The 22,229-nt window shown below is 45.1% G+C and overlaps 1 protein-coding gene across 1 annotated transcript in view; it reads right to left on the bottom strand.

Moving 5' to 3' along the window:
- The window catches only part of WDR66 (WD repeat domain 66), a 73,084-nt gene that overhangs the window by 37,063 nt on the left and 13,792 nt on the right, over nucleotides 1–22,229 (bottom strand). The window contains exons 5-14 of the mRNA XM_029218414.1: nucleotides 21,072–21,183; nucleotides 20,735–20,815; nucleotides 12,320–12,397; nucleotides 10,984–11,034; nucleotides 7,605–7,819; nucleotides 4,670–4,864; nucleotides 3,696–3,946; nucleotides 3,209–3,360; nucleotides 1,969–2,142; nucleotides 772–956 (exon numbers count right to left, since the gene is read on the bottom strand). Coding sequence (XP_029074247.1) covers nucleotides 772–956; nucleotides 1,969–2,142; nucleotides 3,209–3,360; nucleotides 3,696–3,946; nucleotides 4,670–4,864; nucleotides 7,605–7,819; nucleotides 10,984–11,034; nucleotides 12,320–12,397; nucleotides 20,735–20,815; nucleotides 21,072–21,183 — 1,494 coding nt within the window. The remainder of the gene's footprint in view (nucleotides 1–771; nucleotides 957–1,968; nucleotides 2,143–3,208; nucleotides 3,361–3,695; nucleotides 3,947–4,669; nucleotides 4,865–7,604; nucleotides 7,820–10,983; nucleotides 11,035–12,319; nucleotides 12,398–20,734; nucleotides 20,816–21,071; nucleotides 21,184–22,229) is intronic.

Below are 22,229 nucleotides of genomic sequence, written 5' to 3'. Positions count from 1 at the left end.
GGTGTGTTAGTTTCTGCTGTGTAACAAAGTGAATCAGCTATACGTATACATATGTTCCCATATGTCTTCCCTCTTGCGTCTCCCTCCCTCTCTTTTTTTTTTTTTAACATCTTTATTGGGGTATAACTGCTTTACAGTGGTGTGTTAGTTTCTGCTGTATAACAAAGTGAATCAGCTATACGTATACATATGTCCCCATATCTCCTTCCTCTTGCGTCTCCCTCCCACCCTCCCTACCCCACCCCTCTAGGTGGTCGCAAAGCACCGAGCTGATCTCCCTGTGCTGTGCGGCTGCTTCCCACTAGCTATCTATTTTACATTTGGTAGTGTGTATATGTCCATGCCACTCTCTCACTTTGTCCCAGCTCACCCTTCCCCCTCCCCGTGTCCTCAAGTCCATTCTGAAACTATCTGTTTTTATCCACGAGGGGAGAACAGAAGATTTTATCACACATCAGCAACTTCTCCGGAGCCTCGGAGTCCAGTTCCTTCCCTGAGCCTCAGGCACTGAGCTCTGGGTACCTTATCCCTGTGCAGTGCTGGGCTCAGAAACAAGGGCTCTGGGTTTGAATCCTGACTCTGGCACTTCCTAACCATGTGACCTTTGGTGAGAACTTCCCCCCTTATCTGTGCCTCAGTTTCCTCCTCTGCAAAGGGAGGAGGGTTGTGATGGTAGCCAAGCTGCTTGCAGGTCCTTAAGGTGGGACTTGAAATAAGCCAGGCGCTGAGAAACTGATTTACGTGCCATTAGCGGGAAGCTCCCGTGCTTACCTGCACATTTTTGTGGTTGAATTGAAAAGCTTCACTTTGTAGCCACTGTTGCAAATGAGGAGGAAGAGCTCCTTGGTAAGTGGCGGGTACCAGACCATACAGGTGGGGTAGCTGCCCTGGTCGGTTCGCTGAATGTCCAGGACTTCCAGGTGGTCTTTGTAGCTCTTGAGTAGATTATACTCGATCTACAGAGAAGCCCAGATGAATACGCGTGAGGACTGAGGTGAACGAAGTCAGTCAACAGTCCTTTTCTGCGGAGAGACAGCATCAGGACTTCTAGGAGAAGACTTGCCCAAACTTCTAATAAGCTACCAATACGGAGTATCCATTATGAGCAAGATGATGCCATTTAATACTCACGACTCCCCAGCAAAGCAGTACTGTTGTGCCCATTTTGCAGATGAGAAAACAGATGTTCAGAGAGGTTCAGTGGTTTCCCCAAGGTCACACAGCTAAGAAGTGGGAGGATGAGAATTCAAATCTAGGTCCAACTAACTCCAAAACCTGAACTCTTACAGTTATGTTGTACTGCTTCACTTATCATTATCTTGGGAACTTTTTGAGGGTAGGAACTAATTCATATCTAAATCTCAGCACTTGACAGTCATAAATTAGCCACCTGCTGAATTTCACACATATGTAGGCTTTGGTGGCCAGACCAGCATGGATGGACAGAAGGAAGGATGGATAGAATAAAGGAAGTAACGGGGGGAGGGAAGGAAGGAAGTTAAGATGGATGCACAGATAGATCGATTGATTTTGAATCTTTTGGCTCGATCATGTAATACTGCATTTGCCGCTGTCTCTACCTTTCCCTCTGATATTCTCTGAGTTGTCACACTGAGGTAAAAGCCTGGCCCTGTCCCCTAGACACACAGAAAGTGTAAGTGTTGGCTTCGAAACATACATTGAGAGGCGAGGGTGGCTGAGCTGTCGGTGCTCTGGGGAGTACCCCCACCCCGCCGTCAACGTGCCACTTCCCAGGAGCCTCCTTACTCAGGACACAGGTCCCTGTGTGGTGTCAGAGCCGTGTGAAGGCCAAGTGCCAACTCAGAAAGGTTTTCGCTACTTTGTCATACATTCATTTTCTCAAACAAACACAAGTACTGTGGGTCTGGTTCTGTGCCAGAAGCCAGGGAGGTAACAAGAACGAGACATGTTCCTGGTGACCAGGCAAAGGAAAATGAAACAGCTCACCAAGAGTCTGTCTCTCCCGAGGCTCAGCAGTCTCGGCTCATTGCTGTCCAGATGAACCCCGAACAGGACACTTCGAATGCTCTTGCGATGAGAACGAAGTCTTGCCAAATACTCCCAGACCCTTCGTCCATTTTTGACTCTCACCACGTAAACAGCCACGGTGAAACTTACATCCTGAGTATGAGCAAAAGAGCAGAAGTTGCTCCTTTTTAGATTTTGTTAACTTAAGAATCATCACCATGTTTTTCATACTAACTTTGCTTTTAGAAATTTTATGCAAAAGGAAAACCTTTGTCTATTGGAGCAAGTAGTAAAATAATGCCCATTTTGCAGATGAGAAAATCAAGGTTCAAAGTAGGTAGGTGGGGGCAGGGAGAGATGGTGTTTGTCTGACACTATGGTCTTACTCTCCTTGCTGGTCCCCACCTCATTCTCTGTTGGAAACTGAAACCCTGACTCTTTCTGCCTCTGTCCTCCCTTCTCTTTATCCGGCTACACAAAATTTTAAAAGGTACGATTAAAAAATATATACATGATGGCTGAGAGTGACAGGGGTCGGGGAGAGGGCGGGAGCAGACTGAAGGGACCTGGGGCGCCTGAGTCAGTGTGCTGCTGGGAAGCGTGTAAGGGACAGAGGTTCAAGTGAAGCCGGCTGCTTCCCCGCACCCCACCCCATCCCCCAAGAGAACTGGCATGAAGGGAGATGTTGGGGGGTCCCAGAAAAATCTTTACTGAGATTAAGAGCCCTATTCACAGAGGGAAGGACCAGAATCCGAAATGCTCGGTGGAAGACTCCGCTTAAATGAGAATGTCATCTCGTCAAAAATCAAAGGGAAAGATAAAACCCTGGATGCAGAGAAAGGGTTCCGAAAAACTAACAAACCAAAACGAGCTGTCAGAGTAGCAGAATCCAAGTCTGGAAGTTCTGAGGCCCTGGTCTTGTTTTCAGGCAGAAGTCCCCCCACTTCCCCCACCCCTTTCTCCTTTTATAACAGCTTTATTGAGATATAATTCACCTCCCACACAATTCACCCACTGGAAGTGTACAGTTCAATGGGCTTTAGCATATTCACAGAGCTGTGCATCCATCATCACAGTTTTAGAACACTTTCATCACCCCCAAAAGAAACCTGTAACCTCTAGCAGCTACTCCCCATCCTCCCTAACTCCCAGCCCCTCCCCCTTGTGGCTTTAAATAAGGTTGCTGAGCCCCTGGACGGCACTCAGTGAAAATACTCACAGCGGTCGCCATATACTGGGAGTCATGGGAGAAGCTGACGTGAGTCACACTGGTTCTGGAATATTTGAAAGGCTCTGGGATTTCACTTTCTAAGGACATTGCATCAAGAATGTAAACGGTCCCTTCTGTGAAGCCAGCTCCGAGGAGAGCTCCTGAAATCACAAGCCAGAGAACAATGATCGAAAAGGACTTCATTCACTCAAGAAACATCGACTCCACGCCAGGCCTTGTTCTACGTGCCAAGGAGACAGCAACGAACACGACAGACAAGGTCCTGAGAAGGAGAAGTAAACTGGAAAGCATGGCATCGTGGGATGAGACCAGGCGGTACGGAGCTCTGCAGTGTCCAGGGGGAGAAGGCGTCCCATCTGGCCTGGTGCGGGGAGAGGGTCAAGGTAACCTTCCTGGAGCTGTGACAGCCAAGGGATTAGCCATTTGGGTCTGTTTTCAGTTTAAAACCTAAGACAGGCTGACAAAATGAAAATACCTTCGGGGTTGTAGGTCAGACTCTGGACTCCAAGCCCCTTCTCAAAGATCCTGCTGAAGAGGTATTTTTTCTGTTCATAATCCCACACTTTGATCACCCCACAGAAACTCCCGATGGCAATGAGGGGTTGGTACGGGTGGCAGGAGATGGCACAAATGGCATCCTTGGGCTCTACAAATAACTTCTCAAGTTTGGTCCCATCTGCTGTTAAGTGGTACACTGACGCATCCGACGTTCCAATGATAAAATTCCTGTTTGCCAAGGAGAGACCCAACAGCATCAGTGTTTGCAGGGAATGGGGCACGCCAGCTATTCTGCTGCTAATTACACATGAAACGCCTCTGTCGTCTGTAATTTAGTGACATTATTAACCCAACATCTCCAAAAATATACCACCAATACCCAACAGCCTCCATTTGCAAGTGAAAAAGCCCACATTTCTACATGTAAATTGAGTCATTAAGTATGCAGATGGACAGTCAGTTGTACAATTAGCTAATCTGCACATGCAAATATTCATTTGTGTATGCAAATATGGAGTTCGGTGCACACATACAGATGTGCCTGCAAATACCACAAGGGTAATTAAGCAGACTCACAGATAATTCTGTCTTGAAATGTTATGGCTATTAACTATCAAATCCCTTTAACTGTAGTGCTAGGACAAACTCAGCTTCGAGAAAGGAGACCAACCTACAGCAAAGGACTCCAGAGGCAGCAGAGATTAGAGCCCTTTCCAGCTTCCCACCACTAGACATTCTTAACAGGAGAATGATGTTTCACTTAAAAAATCGATTAAATAGTGATTGTGATCAGCCAAGGAGATCCATCTGCAAGGCAGGTAAAGGACTGACTAGGGAGGCCAGTACCCTCGGTTCACATCCCAGGAATAGGAAGAAGATCCCACTGTACACAAACTAAAAGAAGACATCACTTTTTGACCATGCAAATGATGAGATTCATTAACAACTCACCTTACAATAAAACGGTCACCTTTTAAAGTGCAGTCTGGAGGATAGTTTGTATTTTCAGTCGGAGGAGTTGCCAGCGTCTTTGAGAAGGACAGGCTTCTTATGGAGCTCAGTTTGAAGTGGCTGTACCAGTTCACAATGGACAGGGTGTGGTCGTAGAACTTGATGTTACCCCGAATGTCACCTGTGACAATATAGCTGAAATGGAGAATAACGTCGGTTTGTTAAATAATGGTAATGAGTACCATCTATTGAACACCTAATTATATGTCAGCCCCTGGACTCCGGGCATTGTAAAAACTTTCACTTAATACTGCCCTGGGATTCCCTGGTGGTGCAGTGGTTAAGAATCCACCTGCCAATGCAGGGGCACGGGTTCAAGCCCTGGTCCGGGAAGATCCCACATGCTGCTGAGAAACTAAGCCCATGCGCCACAACTACTGAACCTGCGCTCTAGAGAGGCCGCAAGCCACAACTACTGAAGCCCGCGTGCCTGGAGCCTGTGCTCCACAACAAGAGAAGCCGCCGCAGTGAGAGGTCCGCGTACCACAATGAAGAGTAGCCCCCACTCACTGCAGCTAGAGAAAGCCCGCACGCAGCACGAAGACCCAACACAGCCAAAAGTAAAAATAAATAAATTTATTAAAAAAAAATATTGCCCTTATGTGGCTGATTTTACTGTCACCCCAGTTCACATCTAGGAAACTTAAGGCTCAAGGCCTCAGATTGCCAGATTTAGCAAATAAAAATGCAGGATACCCAGTTAAATTTGAATTTCAGATGAACAATGAGTAAATTTTTAGAATAAGTATGTCCCATATATTGCATGGTCCCAAATGCAGTTGCCCCATGCAACATTTGGGACGTACATAAACCTGGCAACCCTATCAGGGCCACGAGGCTAGGCTATGCAGGGATCCAGGTGTATCTTATGCAAAGTCCATGCTCTCTGCTCTCCTCTTCCCTGCCCCGCAAGATCAGCCCCATGCAATGGCAGTGGGCAGTGATTTACATCCTCTGCCGTAAGACTACAGATGACAACAGAGTCCATCAGCCATTCCTCTGAAATCACGCAGGCTGGCAACGAGATACAGGAGGACACTGCTGTGAGAGCAATCGATTGTAAAACCCCGTCCAGTCACCACAGCCAAAGGCAGTGCTGCGTGACAAAACAGCTTTTATTTCCAGTCCTCAGAGCCATCCCAAATGAGCTTGTTTCTTTTTAAAGCCTCTGACATAATTCTAATCATGGGGGGCGGGGGGAGGTGTGGGATGAATTTTCTCTTGTATACGCAAAGTGATTAAATGAGGTTTCTGATTAATAAGCAAGGCAGGTGGGCCGAGTAATTGGCGAGAATGTCATTCACAGCCCTCTGCTGGACAGAAATGGCAAAACAAGCCAAGTGTTTCCTGAGACCTTTTCCAGCAAGGGCTCTGGGGTCCTGGCTGGGTTTTATTTAACATGGAGAAAAGGAAACCCAGGCCTGGTCTTCCCTGGGTCCTAACCCCCAACAATTAAAAGTTGATTGCATCATCAACTGCGATTCTACTACTGTCTTTTCTCATCAAGTGAGTGAAGATGACGATTTGCATTTGTCTTTGTAAAGCCACGCCAGGACCTCACTGTTCCTCTGTATTAAAAGAAAGGGTCAAGAAAGCAATGGGCTTCTGGGAAGCAGATGGCACAGTGACTCCAACCATGTGGGCAGGGTTCTTGTCACGAGGCAATCGTCTCCAGCACACTTATAATGGCTGTTTTACCTAGAGCTCCCCTGTACCAGATGACATGCTAAGAGTTTTACAAGGCTTGGGAATTCCCTGGAGGTCCGGTGGTTAGGACTCAGAGCTTTCACTGCCGGGGCCAGGGTTCAATCCCTGGTCAGGGAACTAAGATTCCGCAAGCCATCCTCACAAAATCACTCTGGAGGGACAGTATTGTCTATGCCTACTTTACAGATGGAAGACTGGAGGCTCAGCACATTTAAGTCCCTTGTCCAAGGTCACTTGGCAAGGAAGGGATGCATCTGGCAATGTGAACCCCTTTATGTCTGAGGCTAAGGCATAAGGCTTAGATCATCTATGTGCTCCCGCAGCCTCTCAAAATCAAAGAGTTAGGGAACTTTATAAAGTTATATTGTGGTTCATCTTTTCATGATGGGTAAATGTTATTCTGTAATCAGAAAAAATATATAGCTATTTATGTCCTTTTCTTAAATTTAAAGTATGGGCAAAATAAGTCTAATTAGGGCAGGAGAAAAAAAATTAGTTACTTTTTGTTTCACCAACACAAAAGGACTGTTAAAAGTAATACATGCCTGGGACTTCCCTGGTGGTGCAGCGGTTAAGAAGCCACCTGCCAGTACAGGGGACACGGGTTCAAGCCCGGGTCCGGGAAGATCCCACATGCCGCAGAGCAACTAAGCCCGTGCACCACAACTACTGAGCCTGCGCTCTACAGCTCACGAGCCACAACTACTGAAGCCCGCATGCCACAACTACTGAAGGCTGTGTGCTCTACAGCCCATGCTCTGTAACAAGAGAAGCCACTGCAATGAGAAGCCTGTGCACCGCAATGAAGAGTAGCCCCTGCTCGCTGCAACTAGAGAAAGCCTGCGCGCAGCAGCAAAGACCCAACGCAGCCAAAAATAAAATAAATAAATAAAATATTAAATTACTATAAAAAAAAAGTAATACATGCCCATGATTTTTTTTTTAAAAAAGCAAACCAATCAGTACAAATGAGACTATAAAAAGAAGTAAATCCACCCCCGTCCTTGATCCTAGCTCTCAGTTCTTTTCCTCAGAGGCAGCCAGTGTTTCCAGTTAATTGGCTCTCCCCAGAAACAATCTATGCGTGTACAACATGCGTGTATACCTCCAAAAGGGTTTTAAAATAATTTTATAATCATCTATAGCTACTTTTTAATTAATTAAGTACCTGTCAACTGTAGTAAGCACAGTGATACCCTCCTTCTGCAAATGAACCAGTTTACAAGGTATGATGTGGGGAAAGCCCAAAGAGGTGGAGGCAGACAGCGGTGGGCGGTAAATGTCCCAGACAACCAGCTTCCCTTCCATTGTCGCCGACAGTATTTGGGTTAAATTCAAATGAAAGACTGACTGGCTAAATTTTCCCACGAGCTTGTTGAATGTCTGCATTTCAAGAGACAGGTTATGAGTTACCTTTGGTAGTAAATATAAAACAAAACATTTATCAACACGACATTTTATAATGTTTTACCTAAATATAGTAGGAAAAAAATAAAGTAAAAAAGAAAAAATCATTTAAAAAACCCTCCCCCATGGATTGCCATGATCAGGCAGTTCTGAACCTCTGAAGGTTTGCTAAGAGCAAGTGAAGGGTTATATACTGGCTTAATTAAACTGTTTGCTTAAAGCAAATGAAGGAGTGATTAATCATCGTTTACATCTGTTCAACTTCTCTTACTGAGGTTTCAGAGACTGATAAAGAAACTAATGTCTGTCGTGGACAAAGCATGCTCCAGCTGTAAAACATTATAAAACAATTCTCTCGGGCTTCCCTGGTGGCGCACTGGTTGAGAGTCCGCCTGCCGATGCAGGGGACGCGGGTTCGTGCCCCGGTCCGGGAAGATCCCACATGCCGCGGAGCGGCTGGGCCCGTGAGCCATGGCCGCTGAGCCTGCGCGTCCGGAGCCTGTGCTCCGCAATGGGAGAGGCCACAACAGCGAGAGGCCCGCATACCGCAAAAAAAAAAAAACAAAAACAATGCTCTCAGTTTATTTTTGATCATAAATTATTTTCCCATCAGTGGAAATTTAAGTGCTGTACATAGAAATGCCCCAAGACTTCTTATTAAATGTGTGCTACGTAGGATAAGGCACTAGGCCATCTTTCTTAGAGAGTGTCTTAGAGATGAAGTATAGAAAGAACCCAGAGCAGTGAGTGAACCCTCAGTGAATGTTTACTGAATGAATACATGAAGGAAACTCGGCAATCTGTCATATGGTACAGTAAGTCTGCTGCCTGACTCTCTACTTAGGCAGAGAAGATCCTAAGGTGGACCTCTTTGACTTGAACACAAGAGGGTCAGTAGAAGCACAATTGGTCAAGCAAGGACATCACATTCTTTCTAAGAACAGCCCTGTTTCAACACGAGGCATTTTTATCATTTCAAACTGCAGCCGATCCTCATTCTTTGTGGATTCGGTATTTGTGATTTTACTTACTTTCTGATATTTATTTGTAACTCCCAAGTCAATCCTCGTGGCACTTTCACAATCATTTGCAGATGTGTGCATATGCCGAGTGGTGAAAAACATGACATTCCCAGCTGAGGTCAAACAAGGCAACTCTGTGCCTTCTTGTTTCAGCTCTCAAACGAGAGACAAGTGTCCTTTTCCTAGCCTGTTTAATGTGATGTTCTAAAATTTTTTTGGTGCTTTTTTTTTTTTTTTTTTTTGCAGTACACGGGCCTCTCACTGTTGCGGCCTCTCCCGCTGAGGAGCACAGGCTCAGGACGCACAGGCTCAGCGGCCATGGCTCACGTGCCCAGCCGGCATGTGGGATCTTCCCGGACCGGGGCACGAACCCATGTCCCCTGTATCGGCAGGCGGACTACCAACCACTGCGCCACCAGGGAAGTCCTTTTTGGTGCTTTTTGTTGGTGATTTTGGTATTTAAATTGGCTCCTGACTATGGTACTGAAATGCTGTCTAGTGCTCCTAAGCCCAAGAAGGCTGTGACGTGCCTTACAGAGAATACACCTGTGTTAGGTAAGCCTCATTCAGACAGGAGTTCTATCTAGTGAGTCCAACATTAAGGAACCAACATTATATATTAAATATGGTGTCTTTAAACAGAAACATACATAAAACAAGGTCATGTATCTGTCAGTCGGTGAAAGTACTGTGGCCCTAGGCTGGCAGGAGCCTATTCCTGTATCTCTCCTAGGAGCAATGATCCAGCATCCGCTAATTCAGGTCTACAGAGACCTTACAGAACATAACTGCTGCAAATAATGAGAACTGACTGTATTTTTTTTTTTGATACTTTGATGTATGAAAAGCAAAGTTTGCAGACAGGATAATCTTGCCTTGTGTCCATCGTCTTTTGGCTTGCCCTCTTGAAAAATAAAGTTTTATTGGTCAAACCAAAGGTGAAGAAGGGAAGCAGAAAAATCATTGTCTGCTGCAGAGAGAGCAGGTTATGTGAGTATCAAAAGCAGAAACTGCTGCAGGCGACAGGACTCGAGGTCCACCTCAGGTGCAATCACTCAAGGAAAGCAGGAACGATAAAACGTTCCCCCCAACACCTGGCTCACCACCTTTCTACTGGCTCTGAAACATCTAAATACCCAACATCATCTTTTAAAAATGGGCCTGTTGGGCTTCCCTGGTGGCGCAGTGGTTGAGAGTCCGCCTGCCGATGCAGGGGACACGGGTTCGTGCCCCGGTCCGGGAGGATCCCACATGCCGCAGAGCTGCTGGGCCCGTGAGCCATGGCCGCTGGGCCTGCGTATCCGGAGCCTGTGCTCCGCAACGGGGGAGGCCCCCCGCGGTGAGAGGCCCACGTACCGCAAAAAAAAAAAAAAGGTCCTATCTATCTATCCATCCATTGACTTATTTTTGGCCCTGCGTCTTTCAGGATCTTAGTTCCCCCACCAGGGTTGGAACCCATGCTGCCTGCATTGGGAGCACCGAGTCTTAACCACTGGACTGCCAGGGAAGTGCACCCAGTATCATTTTTATTGCTCTGAAAACTGAGCAGCTTAAAGGGATCCACTCATGTTCAACTACTTTACTTATTTCACCCCAAATTAACTTTCATCTTTTGTCATGTGCACACATACATTATAAAAATCATCACTTTCTTGGGTATTTTCTCATGGTAGTAAACTTTCTTTGCCATTTATTTACTTATTTATTTATTTATTTTTAAAATATTTATTTGGCTGTGCTGGTTTTTAGTTGCGGCCCAAGGGATCTTTGCTGCCGCGTGTAGGATCTTCAACTGTGGCATGCAAACTCAGTTGCGGCATGCAGGATCTAGTTCCCTGACCAGGGATCGAACCCAGGTCCCCTGAATTGGGAGTGCAGAGTCTTAGCCACTGGACCACCAGGGAAGTCCCTGCCATTTATTTTTATCCATATTATTTTGAACAATCCATCCATTATTTTTAACTGGCCATTCAGTATGGTAAAGGACCTAAGTAAAAATTTCAAATTATTTTGCAATATAAAGATACATACAAAGAGAAGCCCAAAATGACTAAGCTGACACACACATATTTATTCTCCACAGTCAGGCGTAAAAAAAAGCACAACAGGCATACTCACTTTTTCTGTTAAAAGTGGGGCACTGTGAACAAGTATATCTCCCTCTTCATACTGATAAGCACAGAAAAAAAAAATCACTACTAAAAAAAGACTTGGTTTCCAAAAGAAGAGCTACAACAGCAAAAATCAAAACAAATGCATCTGAACAGCGTCAGAGCTTTGCAATTTCTACAGGTAGGATAACCTGCTGTCTCTAGGGACATCTAGAAACGTTCTGAAAAAAAAGTAAATACATAAAAAACGCCACAAATGATTGTGACTAAGTGGTAGTTAATGCAAATCTGAATTCTACATTTATAAGGCTTTGAAGCTATAATTAATACCTGAAGGAATGAATATCACTGAAAATCAGCAATTCAAAGCGTTTTTGTTGAGCTTTTTTTATTGAGGAAAATTCACTTAATATAAAATTAACCATTAACCCTTTTAAAGTGTAAAATTTAGTGCCATTTAGTACATTAACAATACTGTGCAACCATCATTCCCTCTAGTTCCAGGACACTTTCGTCAGCCCAAAAGGAAGCCCTCTATCCATTAAGCAGTCACCTCCCATCCCCCCCAGCCCCTGACAACCACCATCCTGATTTCTGTCTCTATGAATTTACCTATTCTGGACAGTTCATATCAATGGAATTATAGAGTATGTGGCTTTTTGTGTCTGGCTTCTTTCGTTCAGCATAATGTTCTAAAGGTTCATCCATGGTGTGGCAGGTGTCTGTACTTCATTGCTTTTAATGGCTCAATAATATTCCATATATGGATAGACCACATTTGGTTTATCCATTCATTAGTTGATGGGCATTTGATTTGTTTCTACCTTTTGATTATTGTGAATAATGCTGCTGCTATGAACATTTGTGCATAAGTATTTGTTTGAACACCTGTTTTCAATTCTTTGGGGTATATACCTAGAAATTGGTGGGTCATATGGTAATTTTATGTTTAACTTTTGATATTTTTTTAATCTCATGATTTTTCCCTGTGTCAGTATACATATGACCAATCTGTTTGTTAATTCCTTTTTGAAAGGGAATAAAGTCCAAGATCTTGAAAAACACTTGATCTTGAATATATTTTAGACCTTAAATATATTTACATAAACATTTGCCACATTACTTTAAAAACTTAAATGAAATTTAAATTATCTGCTCCTGATTTAATATGCTAATTTCCAATGGGACTAAAATAAATGCTATAATTAAATCAAAACATTTTAATATATGTTTATTGCTTTCTAAGTAGATACTATATTGTTACATTACCAAAAGATCTGTACTTAAAGAATAAACACATACTTGTTTATACATTTAAAACAAATGAAAATATTTCTACTTACCCACATATAATATATTGCTTGTGTTTTACTATTGCTCACCAATTCTTTATTATTTGTTGGATTAAAAGTAAGGTAGCTCTGAAATATAAAGTATGAAAATATGTTACATTATAATACGTTTTCTGTTTCTCTCTGGTTAAGCTGAATGTTAAATTATTTTATTTTATTTATTTATTTTTTTTTTGCAGTACGAGGGCCTCTCACTTTTGTGGGCTCTCCTGTTGCGGAGCACAGGCTCCAGACGCGCAGGCTCAGTGGCCATGGCTCACGGGCCCAGCCACTCCACGGCACGTGGGATCTTCCCAGACCGGGGCACGAACCCATGTCCCCTGCATCGACAGGCGGACTCTAAACAACTGCGCCACCAGGGAAGCCCTAAATAATATCTTTAATTAAATAACTGAGTAGGAATATAAAATAGAAAAGACATGGGGGATTTCCCTGGTGGTCCAGTGGTTAAGACTCCACACTTCCACTGCAGGGAGCACAGGTTCAGTCCCTGGTCAGGGAACTAAGATCCCACATGCTTCGTGGCGTGGTCAAAATAACAAAAACAAACAAACAAAACAAAAAAACAAGAAAAAAAAAAAGACATGGCATTTTGTAAGCAATAGGAATATAATTTAAATACTGAGTGTTAAAATTAATGGTCTCAAACGTGTTTCCTTTCTTATTTAGTCTTATTTATTATAATTCATCATCTATAAATTGGAGCAAGCAAAAGTAAACTAGTATATTCACCAATAACCTTTATTCTGTGTCCTTTTGGACAAAGACTGCTGTGTATTCATTTCTAAATTTAACAGGGCCACAAGGGAACTTGGAATGAATGCAAAATATTGGAAGGCGGTTCTGATTCCTGCCAAGATGGTGTGTAGCACGGGTTGCCTGGCTCTCTCCCCAAAAATCAACCCTGCAGACACTATAGAAGTGAAGGAAACCTGAAATGCAGAAACTAAGTAACAAGTGAGAAATCCCTGGGGAGACAAGGCATAAGTCTTGAAATGATATATGCATGGGAGGCGGGCAGCTGCAGCCTGACATGGAGGGCTGCAGGAGACAGATGAGAGATGGGTTGGAGAAATGCTTCGTTTGTTTTTTAAAGATCTTTTTGGATGTGGACCATTTTTAAAGTCTTTATTGAATTTCTTACAATATTGCTTCTGTTTTACATTCTGGTTTGTTGGCACTGAGGCATGTGGGATCTTAGCTCCCCAACCAGGTACCAAACCCGCACTCCCTGCATTGGAAGGTGAAGTCTTAGCCACTGGACTGCCAGGTAAGTCCCAAGAAATATTTTTTTTCTTTGATTTTTTTTTCATCTTTATTGGAGTATAATTGCTTTACAATGTTCTGTTAGTTTCTGCTGTATAACAAAGTGAATCAACGATATGCATACATATATCCCCATATCCCCTCCCTCTTGCGTCTCCCTCCCACCCTCCCTATCCCACCCCTCTAGGTGGTCACAAAGCACCAAGCTGATCTCCCTGTGCGATGCAGCTACTTCCCACTAGCTATCTATTTTACATTTGGTAGTGTATATATGTCCATGCCACTCTCTCACTTCGTCCCAGCTTACCCTTTCCACTCCCCGTGTCCTCAAGTCCATTCTCTACATCTGCGTCTTTATTCCTGTCCTGCCCCTAGGTTCTTCAGAACCATTTTTTTTTTAATCCATATATATATGTTAGCATATGGTATTTGCTTTCCGAGAAATGCTTTTTAAGTTCCATTCCTGCCTCTCCCACCCCATCTCCTATTCCTTGTCTGTTGACTGCTGCCTCATTTCAGGAATGTAAAATACCAAAGCCAATGTCAGATGATCAATTTCAGGACAGCACAAAGGCCTGGGTGGGGTGAAGAACTGGTGAAAGCAAGTGCATGGATGAGGCCTCACAAAGGCTGAAAATCAGCCTCAAATCACCTCAATCTCTGATTAGATCGAGGCGACCACTTTGCCAAAGGCCTCTAAGAAGCAAAAGTAAGTCTTCCTTGGAGTAAGTTATTATCAACCTGAGCCTCAAATTATTCCTATGCTTTTTAAAGCACAACATCTAGCATTCAATGAAAAACAACCAGGCATAGGCAAGAGACATGTCCAAATGACTGAAAAACAAGGGAGAAAAGTAATCTACAGAAAGAGACCCCCAGGAGATCCAGGCATTTTTTAAGGCTGAGTAGTATTCCATTATATATATGTACCACATCTTCCTTATCCATTCATCTGTTGATGGACACTTAGGTTGCTTCCATATCTTGGTAATTGTAAATAATGCTGCTACGAACACTGGGGTGTATGTATCTTTTTGAATTAGTGTTTTTGGTTTTTTTCAGATATATATCCAGGAGTGGAATTGCTAGGTCATATGGAAGTTCTATTTTTAGTTTTTTGGGAAACCTCCATATTGTTTTCCACAGTGGCTGCACCAATTTACATGCCCACCAACAGTGCACGAGGGTTCCCTTTTCTCCACATCCTCTCCAATATTTGTTATATTGTGGTCATTCTGATAGGTGTGAGGTGATATCTCACTGGAGTTTTAATTTGCCTTTCCCTGATGATCAGCAATCAGATAACTCTATTTTTTAAAAAAATCAAGTGGAACTTCTAGATCTGAAGAAAAAATGGTTTAAAAAACACAAAATGGAAATTGAGTTATTTTTAGTGAGGTGGATGGACCTAGAGTCTGTCATACAGAGTGAAGTAAGTTAGAAAGAGAAATACAAATACCGTATGCTAACGCATATATATGGAATCTAGAAAAATGGTACTGATGGACCTAGTGGCAGGGCAGGAATAAAGATGTAGATGTACACAATGGACTTGACAACACAGAGGGGGAAGAGGAAGCTGGGACGTAGTGAGAGAGTAGCATCGGCATACATACACTACCAAATGTGAAATAGAAGGCTAGTGGGAAGCTGCTGCACAGCACAGGGAGATCAGCTCAGTGCTTTGCGACGACCTAGAGGGTGGGATAGGGAGGGTGGGAGGGAGGCACAACAGGGAGGGGATGGGGGATACTAACACAACATTGTAAAGCAATTATACTCCAATAAAGATGTATTAAAAAAAAGTGAATAAAACATAGGGTGGGAGAAAAATAAATAAAAATAAAGAATAAAAAACAAAGGACTTCCCTGGTGGCACAGTGGTTAAGAATCCGCCTGCCAATGCAGGGGACACGGGTTCAAGTCCTGGTCTGGGAAGATCCCACATGCCGTGAAGCAACTAAGCCCGTGCGCCACAACTACTGAGCCTGTGCTCTAGAGCCCACAAGCCACAGCTACTGAGCCCGCATGCCACAACTACTGAAGACCGCGTGCCTAGAGCCCATGCTCTGCAACAAGAGAAGCCACTGCGATGAGAAGCCCATGCACCACAATGCAGAGTAGCCCCCGCTTGCCACAACTAGAGAAAGCCCACGCACAGCAACGAAGACCCAATGCAGCCAAAAATAAAATAAAAATAAAAAATAAATAAATTTATTTAAAAAGAAAAGAATCCGCCTGCTAGTGCAGGTTCGAGCCCTGGTCCAGGAAGATCACACATGCCGTGCAGCAACTAAGCGTGTGTGCCACAACTACTGAGCCTGCACTCTAGAGCCCACAAGACACAACTACTGAGACCACGTGCCACAACTACTGAAGCCTGTGCGCCTAGAGCCTGTACTCCACAACAAGAGAAGCCACCGCGATGAGAAGCTCGCGCACTGCAACAAAGACTAGCACCCACTCGCTGCAACTAGAGAAAGCCCGCATGCAGCAACGAAGACCCACGGCAGCCCAAAAATAATAATATATATAAATAAATAGGGCTTCCCTGGTGGCGCAGTGGTTAAGGATTGCCTGCCAATGCAGGGGACACAGGTTCGAGCCTTGGTCCGGGAAGATCCCACATGCCGCAGAGCAACTAAGCCCGTGCGCCACAACTACTGAGACTTCACTCTAGAGTCCGTGAGCCACAACTACTGAAGCCCGCGTACCTAGAGCCCGTGCTCCACAACAAGAGAAGCCACCGCAATGAGAAGGCCGTGCACTGCAACGAAGAGTGGCCCCCGCTCTCCTCAACTAGAGAAAGCCCATGCACAGCAACAGAGACCTAACGCAGCCAAAAATAAAAATTTTAAAAATAAATAATACATCTTTTAAAAAAATTATGTTGGGTGAAAGAAGCCAGAGCCCTCCACAAAGAGTCTATTTCATAAAATTCATTAAAATATGCAAAGTAACATTAATAAACAGGAGAGTCGATGTTGGGAGATGGATAGAGGGAAGAGATCATACCTTGAAGGCCATAGTGAGGAGTCTGGGTTTTATTCTAAGGACAAGGGAAGGCATTGAAGGATTCTGAGTCAGGGAGTGATATGATATAACCCGTTTTGCTTATTTAAAAAATATCACTCTGGGGCTTCCCTGGTGGCGCAGTGGTTGAGAGTCCGCCTGCTGATGCAGGGGACGCGGGTTCGTGCCCCGGTCCGGGAAGATCCCACATGCCGCGGAGCGGCTGGGCCTGTGAGCCATGACCGCTGAGCCTGAGCATCCGGAGCCTGTGCTCCGCAACGGGAGAGGCCACAACAGTGAGAGGCCCGCGTACCGCAAAAAAAAAAACAAAAAAAAAAATATCACTCTGACTGCTGTGGGGAGATTGGCAAGGGTGCAGCAGGGTGCAGCTGGGAGGATGCGGAGGTCATGCAGGCAGAGGTGACTGTGGTCTGGACTAGATGGTGGCAGTGCAGACAGGGAGGAGAGGAAGAAGTCCAGCACTGACCTTGGAAATAAATGGTACTTACAGCCATTGGGATGAGATACCCAAGAAGCAAGCATGGCAAGAAGAGGAAGAGGCAGAAGAAGAGCTCCCAGAACCAAACCCTGAGGAACGCCAAGATTTAGAAGGTGTAAAATGAAAGAAGAAGCCACAAAGGAACCTGAGAAAGAACGGCCGGGGAGAGAGCAGGAGAAGCGTCTTGTGACCCCACTGGGAAGGGTGTGATGAGGGTTCAACAACGTCCGTTTGATTTGGGAACACCAGTGACCGTGATAAGCATAGTTCTGGTAGAGCTGTGGGTGGGTGGAGGACAGATGAAAAGAACAGAAATGTCCATCAACAGAGGATGGATAAATAAGCTGTGTGACACTCAAAGAACAAAAAACTGTACAGCAGTGAAAGTGAATAGGAATTACAGCTCAAGAATCGACATCAGTGAATCTCAGAAACAATGCTGAGCAGATGAAGCAATTAGTCTGATTCCAAACATAGAAAGGTCAGGAACAGGTAAAATGAAAGAAGACAGTATTGAAGGATACATACATCACTGGGGAAAAGTGTAAAGAAAAGCACAGGCAGGTATAACACAAAATTTGGGATAATGGTTAACTCGGGAGCAAAGCTTGGGATGAGATCGGGGAGGGGAACACAGGGGTTTCTAGGGTTTCGGTAACATTCTATTTCATGATCCAGTGGTGAGCACACAGGTACATTTTATTTTCTTCCTTAAAATGTACACATTTTGCATGTATGCCTTATTTAGCAATAAAGTGTAAAGAAGTCAACTATTTCTTGCAAAAAAAAAAAAAAAAGTAAATGAGACGAGGAAGTAGAGAAAGCAAGTGCGGACAGCGCTTCTGAGAAGTTTCCCTGGGAAGAGGGGCAGAGGGTGTAGCTGGAAGGAGACGTGGGGTCGGAGGAGTTCTCTCAGGACCGGTGGTCCTGAAGCGTGTTTATTCTCAGTAGAGGGAGAGTTGACAGCTGCAGGAGAAGGGCCCTGAGGCAGGCAGTGGTGTGGGGAGGATCTAGTGCACTGGCCCTTCACCGCAGTCAGAGGGGAAAAGAGAAGATGGCGGGGTTGAAGGTGTGTTGCAGGCTGGGGAGGGAGAACAGGCCCGTGTTTGTATCTGATGGCTTCCATTTTCTCAATGAAACACGGGGTTGGGGGCGGTCACCCGCTGAGCATGGGAAACAGGGAGTGGGGAGGTGGGACGAGCAGGTGTGTAACTGTCGTCTCTGGAAATGAAAAGTGTCACGGCCGACCAGAGCGGCCAAGCCAGGCCCAGAGCCGTCTTGAAATTCGTGACTGAACTGCAAGTAGGATGAATCTGCTGGATTGGGTGCTTCTCCCCAGCTACATTCAGCCCACTGGGGTCCAGGTCCAGAGGAGGCTGAGGGTGGGGCTCACCCAGAGCTGGGGGGGCTTGTGTGGTGCTGTCCAGCAGCACTTCCCATTGGGGTGGAGGTGTTCTAACACCTGTGCTGCCAACAATGTAGCCACCAGCCGCATGTGGATAATGAGTGGCTGAAATGTGGCTAGTGAAGCCGAGGAAATGAATTTGTACTTTAACTTTAATCAATTTCCATTTTTGTTTGTTTGGGTCACGCCACGCGGCTTGTGGGGATCTTAGTTCCCCAACCAGGGATTGAACCTGAGCTCCCTGCAGTGTAAATGCAGAGTCCCAACCACTGGACCGCCAGGGAATTCCCGAAATTTCAATAGCCGTGTGTATTTAGCAAAGTTGCAATATAGAAATCAGTTGAAGTTCTATATACTAACAATGAACATTCTGAGAAGAAAATTAAGAAAACAATTCCACTTAATAATAGCATCAAAAAAAATACTTAGGAATAAATTTAGCCGAGGAGGTGAAAGATTTGTACGCTGAAAACTACGAAATGCTGCTGCTGCTGAAAGAAATTAAAGACGACGTAAATAAACAGAAAGACAGGGGCTTCCCTGGTGGCGCAGTTGTCAAGAATCCACCTGCCGGGAGATCAGCTCGGTGCTTTGTGACTGCCTGGAGGGGTGGGATAGGGAGGGTGGGAAGGAGGGAGACGCAAGAGGGAAGAGATATGGGAACATATGTATATGTATAACTGATTCACTTTGATATAAAGCAGAAACTAAAACACCACTGTAAAGCAATTATACTCCAATAAAGATGTAAAAAAAAACCCAAAGAATCCGCCTGCCAATGCAGGGGACACGGGTTCAAGCCCTGGTCCGGGAAGACCCCACATGCCACGGAGCAACAAAGCCCGTGCGCCACACCTACTGAAGCCCGTGCGCCTGGAGCCTGTGCTCCGCAACAAGAGAAGCCACCACAATGAGAAGCCCGCGCACCGCAACAAAGAGTAGTCCCCGCTTGCCACAACTAGAGAAAGCCCGCATGCAGCAACAAAGACCCAACACAGCCATAAATAAATAAATATGTAAAATAAATCTATTAAAAAAGAAACAAATAAACAGAAAGATATCCATGCTCGTGGACTGGAAGACAATGCTGTTAAGATGACAAGACTACCCAAAGCAATCTATAGATTCAATGCAATCTCTATCAAAATCCCCAACGCATTTTTGGTAGCAATAGAAAAACCCATCCTAAATACCCAGGTATGGCTGGTAGCTTTGAGAAGTAAGGAAATTGTGGGGGGCACTTCCCTGGCGGTTCAGTGGTTAGGACTCCGCGCTTTCACTGCCAAGGGTGCAGGTTTGATCCCTGGTCGGGGAACTACGGTCCCACAAGCCATGTGGTGTGGCCAAAAAAAAAAAAAACAAGGAAGGAAATTTTTTTGAGGGAGCAGAAGGAATGTTGGCGGAGGGAGAGCAGGAGAGACATAAAGCTGATAACGATGTGTGCCTTGCTGAGTCCAGTCACCCAGACCCCCTGCTTGGGTTCTGGTTCACACAAGCCATGTACATCCTTACCACAGTGTCTGGCACACAGTAGGTACTCAATAAATGCAGGTGAATGACGGCTGCGAGCATGAATGAGACGATGCAGAGCAGCACAGTCAATGCTCTGGGTGCCCTCGGCAAGTCACCTCACGCAAATCGAGAATAATAACTCCCCTACATGCAGAGCAGTTCAGAACATGCTTCTAGAATAAGAAAGGCTGCTAGCTGGGTGACTTTAGACCAATTATTTGATAGTTAATAGTAGTAATATGAATCCCACAGTAACATCTTCTCAGCATGTTTGCACGGATTACATGAGATACTGTATGCAAAGAACTTAGCACAATCTGGCACATAAGAGGCGATCAAAAAAATTAGCGGGGCTTCCCTGGCGGCACAGTGGTTGGGAGTCCGCCTGCCGATGCAGGGGACGCGGGTTCGTGCCCCGGTCCGGTAAGATCCCACATGCCGTGGAGCAGCTGGGCCCATGAGCCATGGCCACTGAGCCTGCGCGTCCAGAGCCTGTGCTCCGCAGCGGGAGAGACCACAACAGTGAGAGGCCCGCGTACCGGAAAAAAAAAAAAAAATTAGCTATTATAATCAAAAATAAAATGAGATCATGGACAGGAGTTTTTTAAAAGCTCTTGGACACCATAACAAAGCTCCAGTAAAACAAAAAGTAGTTTTGAACTGGCTTCAGTGTACCTTTAGGTGGATCTTTACAGGCTCGAAATGAACTCACCTGAAAACCATACTCTTTGGGAAGGTTAAGAGTGCAGGCCGGTGTTTCCACCGCTAAAGTCCACCTCCAGATGCAAACTTTCTGTAAGTGATGGCAGACAGAGGAGAGTGAGAAGATTCCTGAAGGCTACTGGAGGAACCTACACCTCTTGTGGTAAGCCAGTGACCTCCGCTAACTAAGCAAAGCACAGTGAGCTAAGCTGCAGGCAAGGAGCCCCTGACCGGTCACCCCCTCCACCCAGAGAACCACAGACGCCACACGGCCTGAGCAGAGCTGCTTGCGGGGACACTTGTGACGGGCGGGCCAGCCGCTGAAGCTGCCGTGACAAGCCCTGTACCTGGATCTCAGCGTCTGAGATGGTCGCCAGGTACTTGGCATCGTGGGTGATGGCTATGGCCCTGATGCCATCACCTTCTGGGCAGCTGTCGAATATCGTGTGCACAGGAATGCTGCAAGACAGGACGGGGGACACCCAGGTCAGGAACAGAACAGCTACGGAGAAACAAACGTGGTCCACCCACATGATGGAAAGTTGCTCCGCCATAAAAAAGGAGTGAAGCACTGACACAGGCGACAACACGGATGAACCTTGAAACCATGGTGCTGAGTGAAAGAAGCCAGACACCAAACGCTACAGATTGTATGATTCCATTTATATCAAACCTCCAAGATAGGCAAATCCATAGAGGCGGAAAGCAGGTGCGTGTTTTCCAGAGGGTAGGGGAGCGGGATGTGAAGGCTGATGGTTTCAGGGTTTCCTTCTGCGGTGAAGAAAATGTTCTGCAACCAGATAAGAGGCGGTGGTTGCACCACACTGTGCATATACTAAATGCCACTGAGTTGTTCACTTTAAAATGGTTACTTTTATGTTATGTGAATTTTACTCAAATTTAAAACAAAAACTAACTCAGGGCAGCACGTAAACATGCTATTTGTTCTCTCCTGGAGCTCTAGTCTCTCCTTCTTTATCGAGCGCTGATTCTGTGCCAGGCGTGAAGGATGAGAACATGAAACAAGATGTCTAGGACACCATCCTAGCTCTCAGGAAAGCCGGCGTCCTCCTCCAGAAGGGGGAGTGTAAACAAGCACAGGCTTTCTCGACAGCAACTTCCCTGCATCTGTCAAAATCCTCAATGCACAGACCCTAAGACTCGCCAATTCCACTTCTACAACTTTTTTTTTCCTAGAGAAATAATAGCAAAAGTAAACAGAGATAAATGCCAGTTCATGTTTATTGTGGCACTGCTTTAATAGCAAAAATCTGGAAACAACATAAATATCCATTAATATGGGATTTGTTTAAAAAATATCATGGTAAACCATATAATGAAAAAGCATGCCACCTTCAAAACGAATGAGGCAGATTTGGGAAAGTGACCAAAGTTTTGTGGAAAAAAGCAAATAGCAAAACAGTAGACGTAGCATCATCCTGAGAGAGAGAGAGAGGAGAGAGAGAGAGAGAGAGAGAGAGAGAGAGAGAGAGAGAGAGAGAGAG

This window comes from Monodon monoceros, unplaced genomic scaffold (assembly GCF_005190385.1).
Source record: "Monodon monoceros isolate NGI ecotype Baffin Bay Population unplaced genomic scaffold, NGI_Narwhal_1 Super_Scaffold_1, whole genome shotgun sequence".
NCBI lineage: Eukaryota > Metazoa > Chordata > Mammalia > Artiodactyla > Monodontidae > Monodon > Monodon monoceros.
The sequence above is the reverse complement of the archived record's forward strand: the minus strand, read 5'-3'. Positions and strand labels throughout refer to the sequence as shown.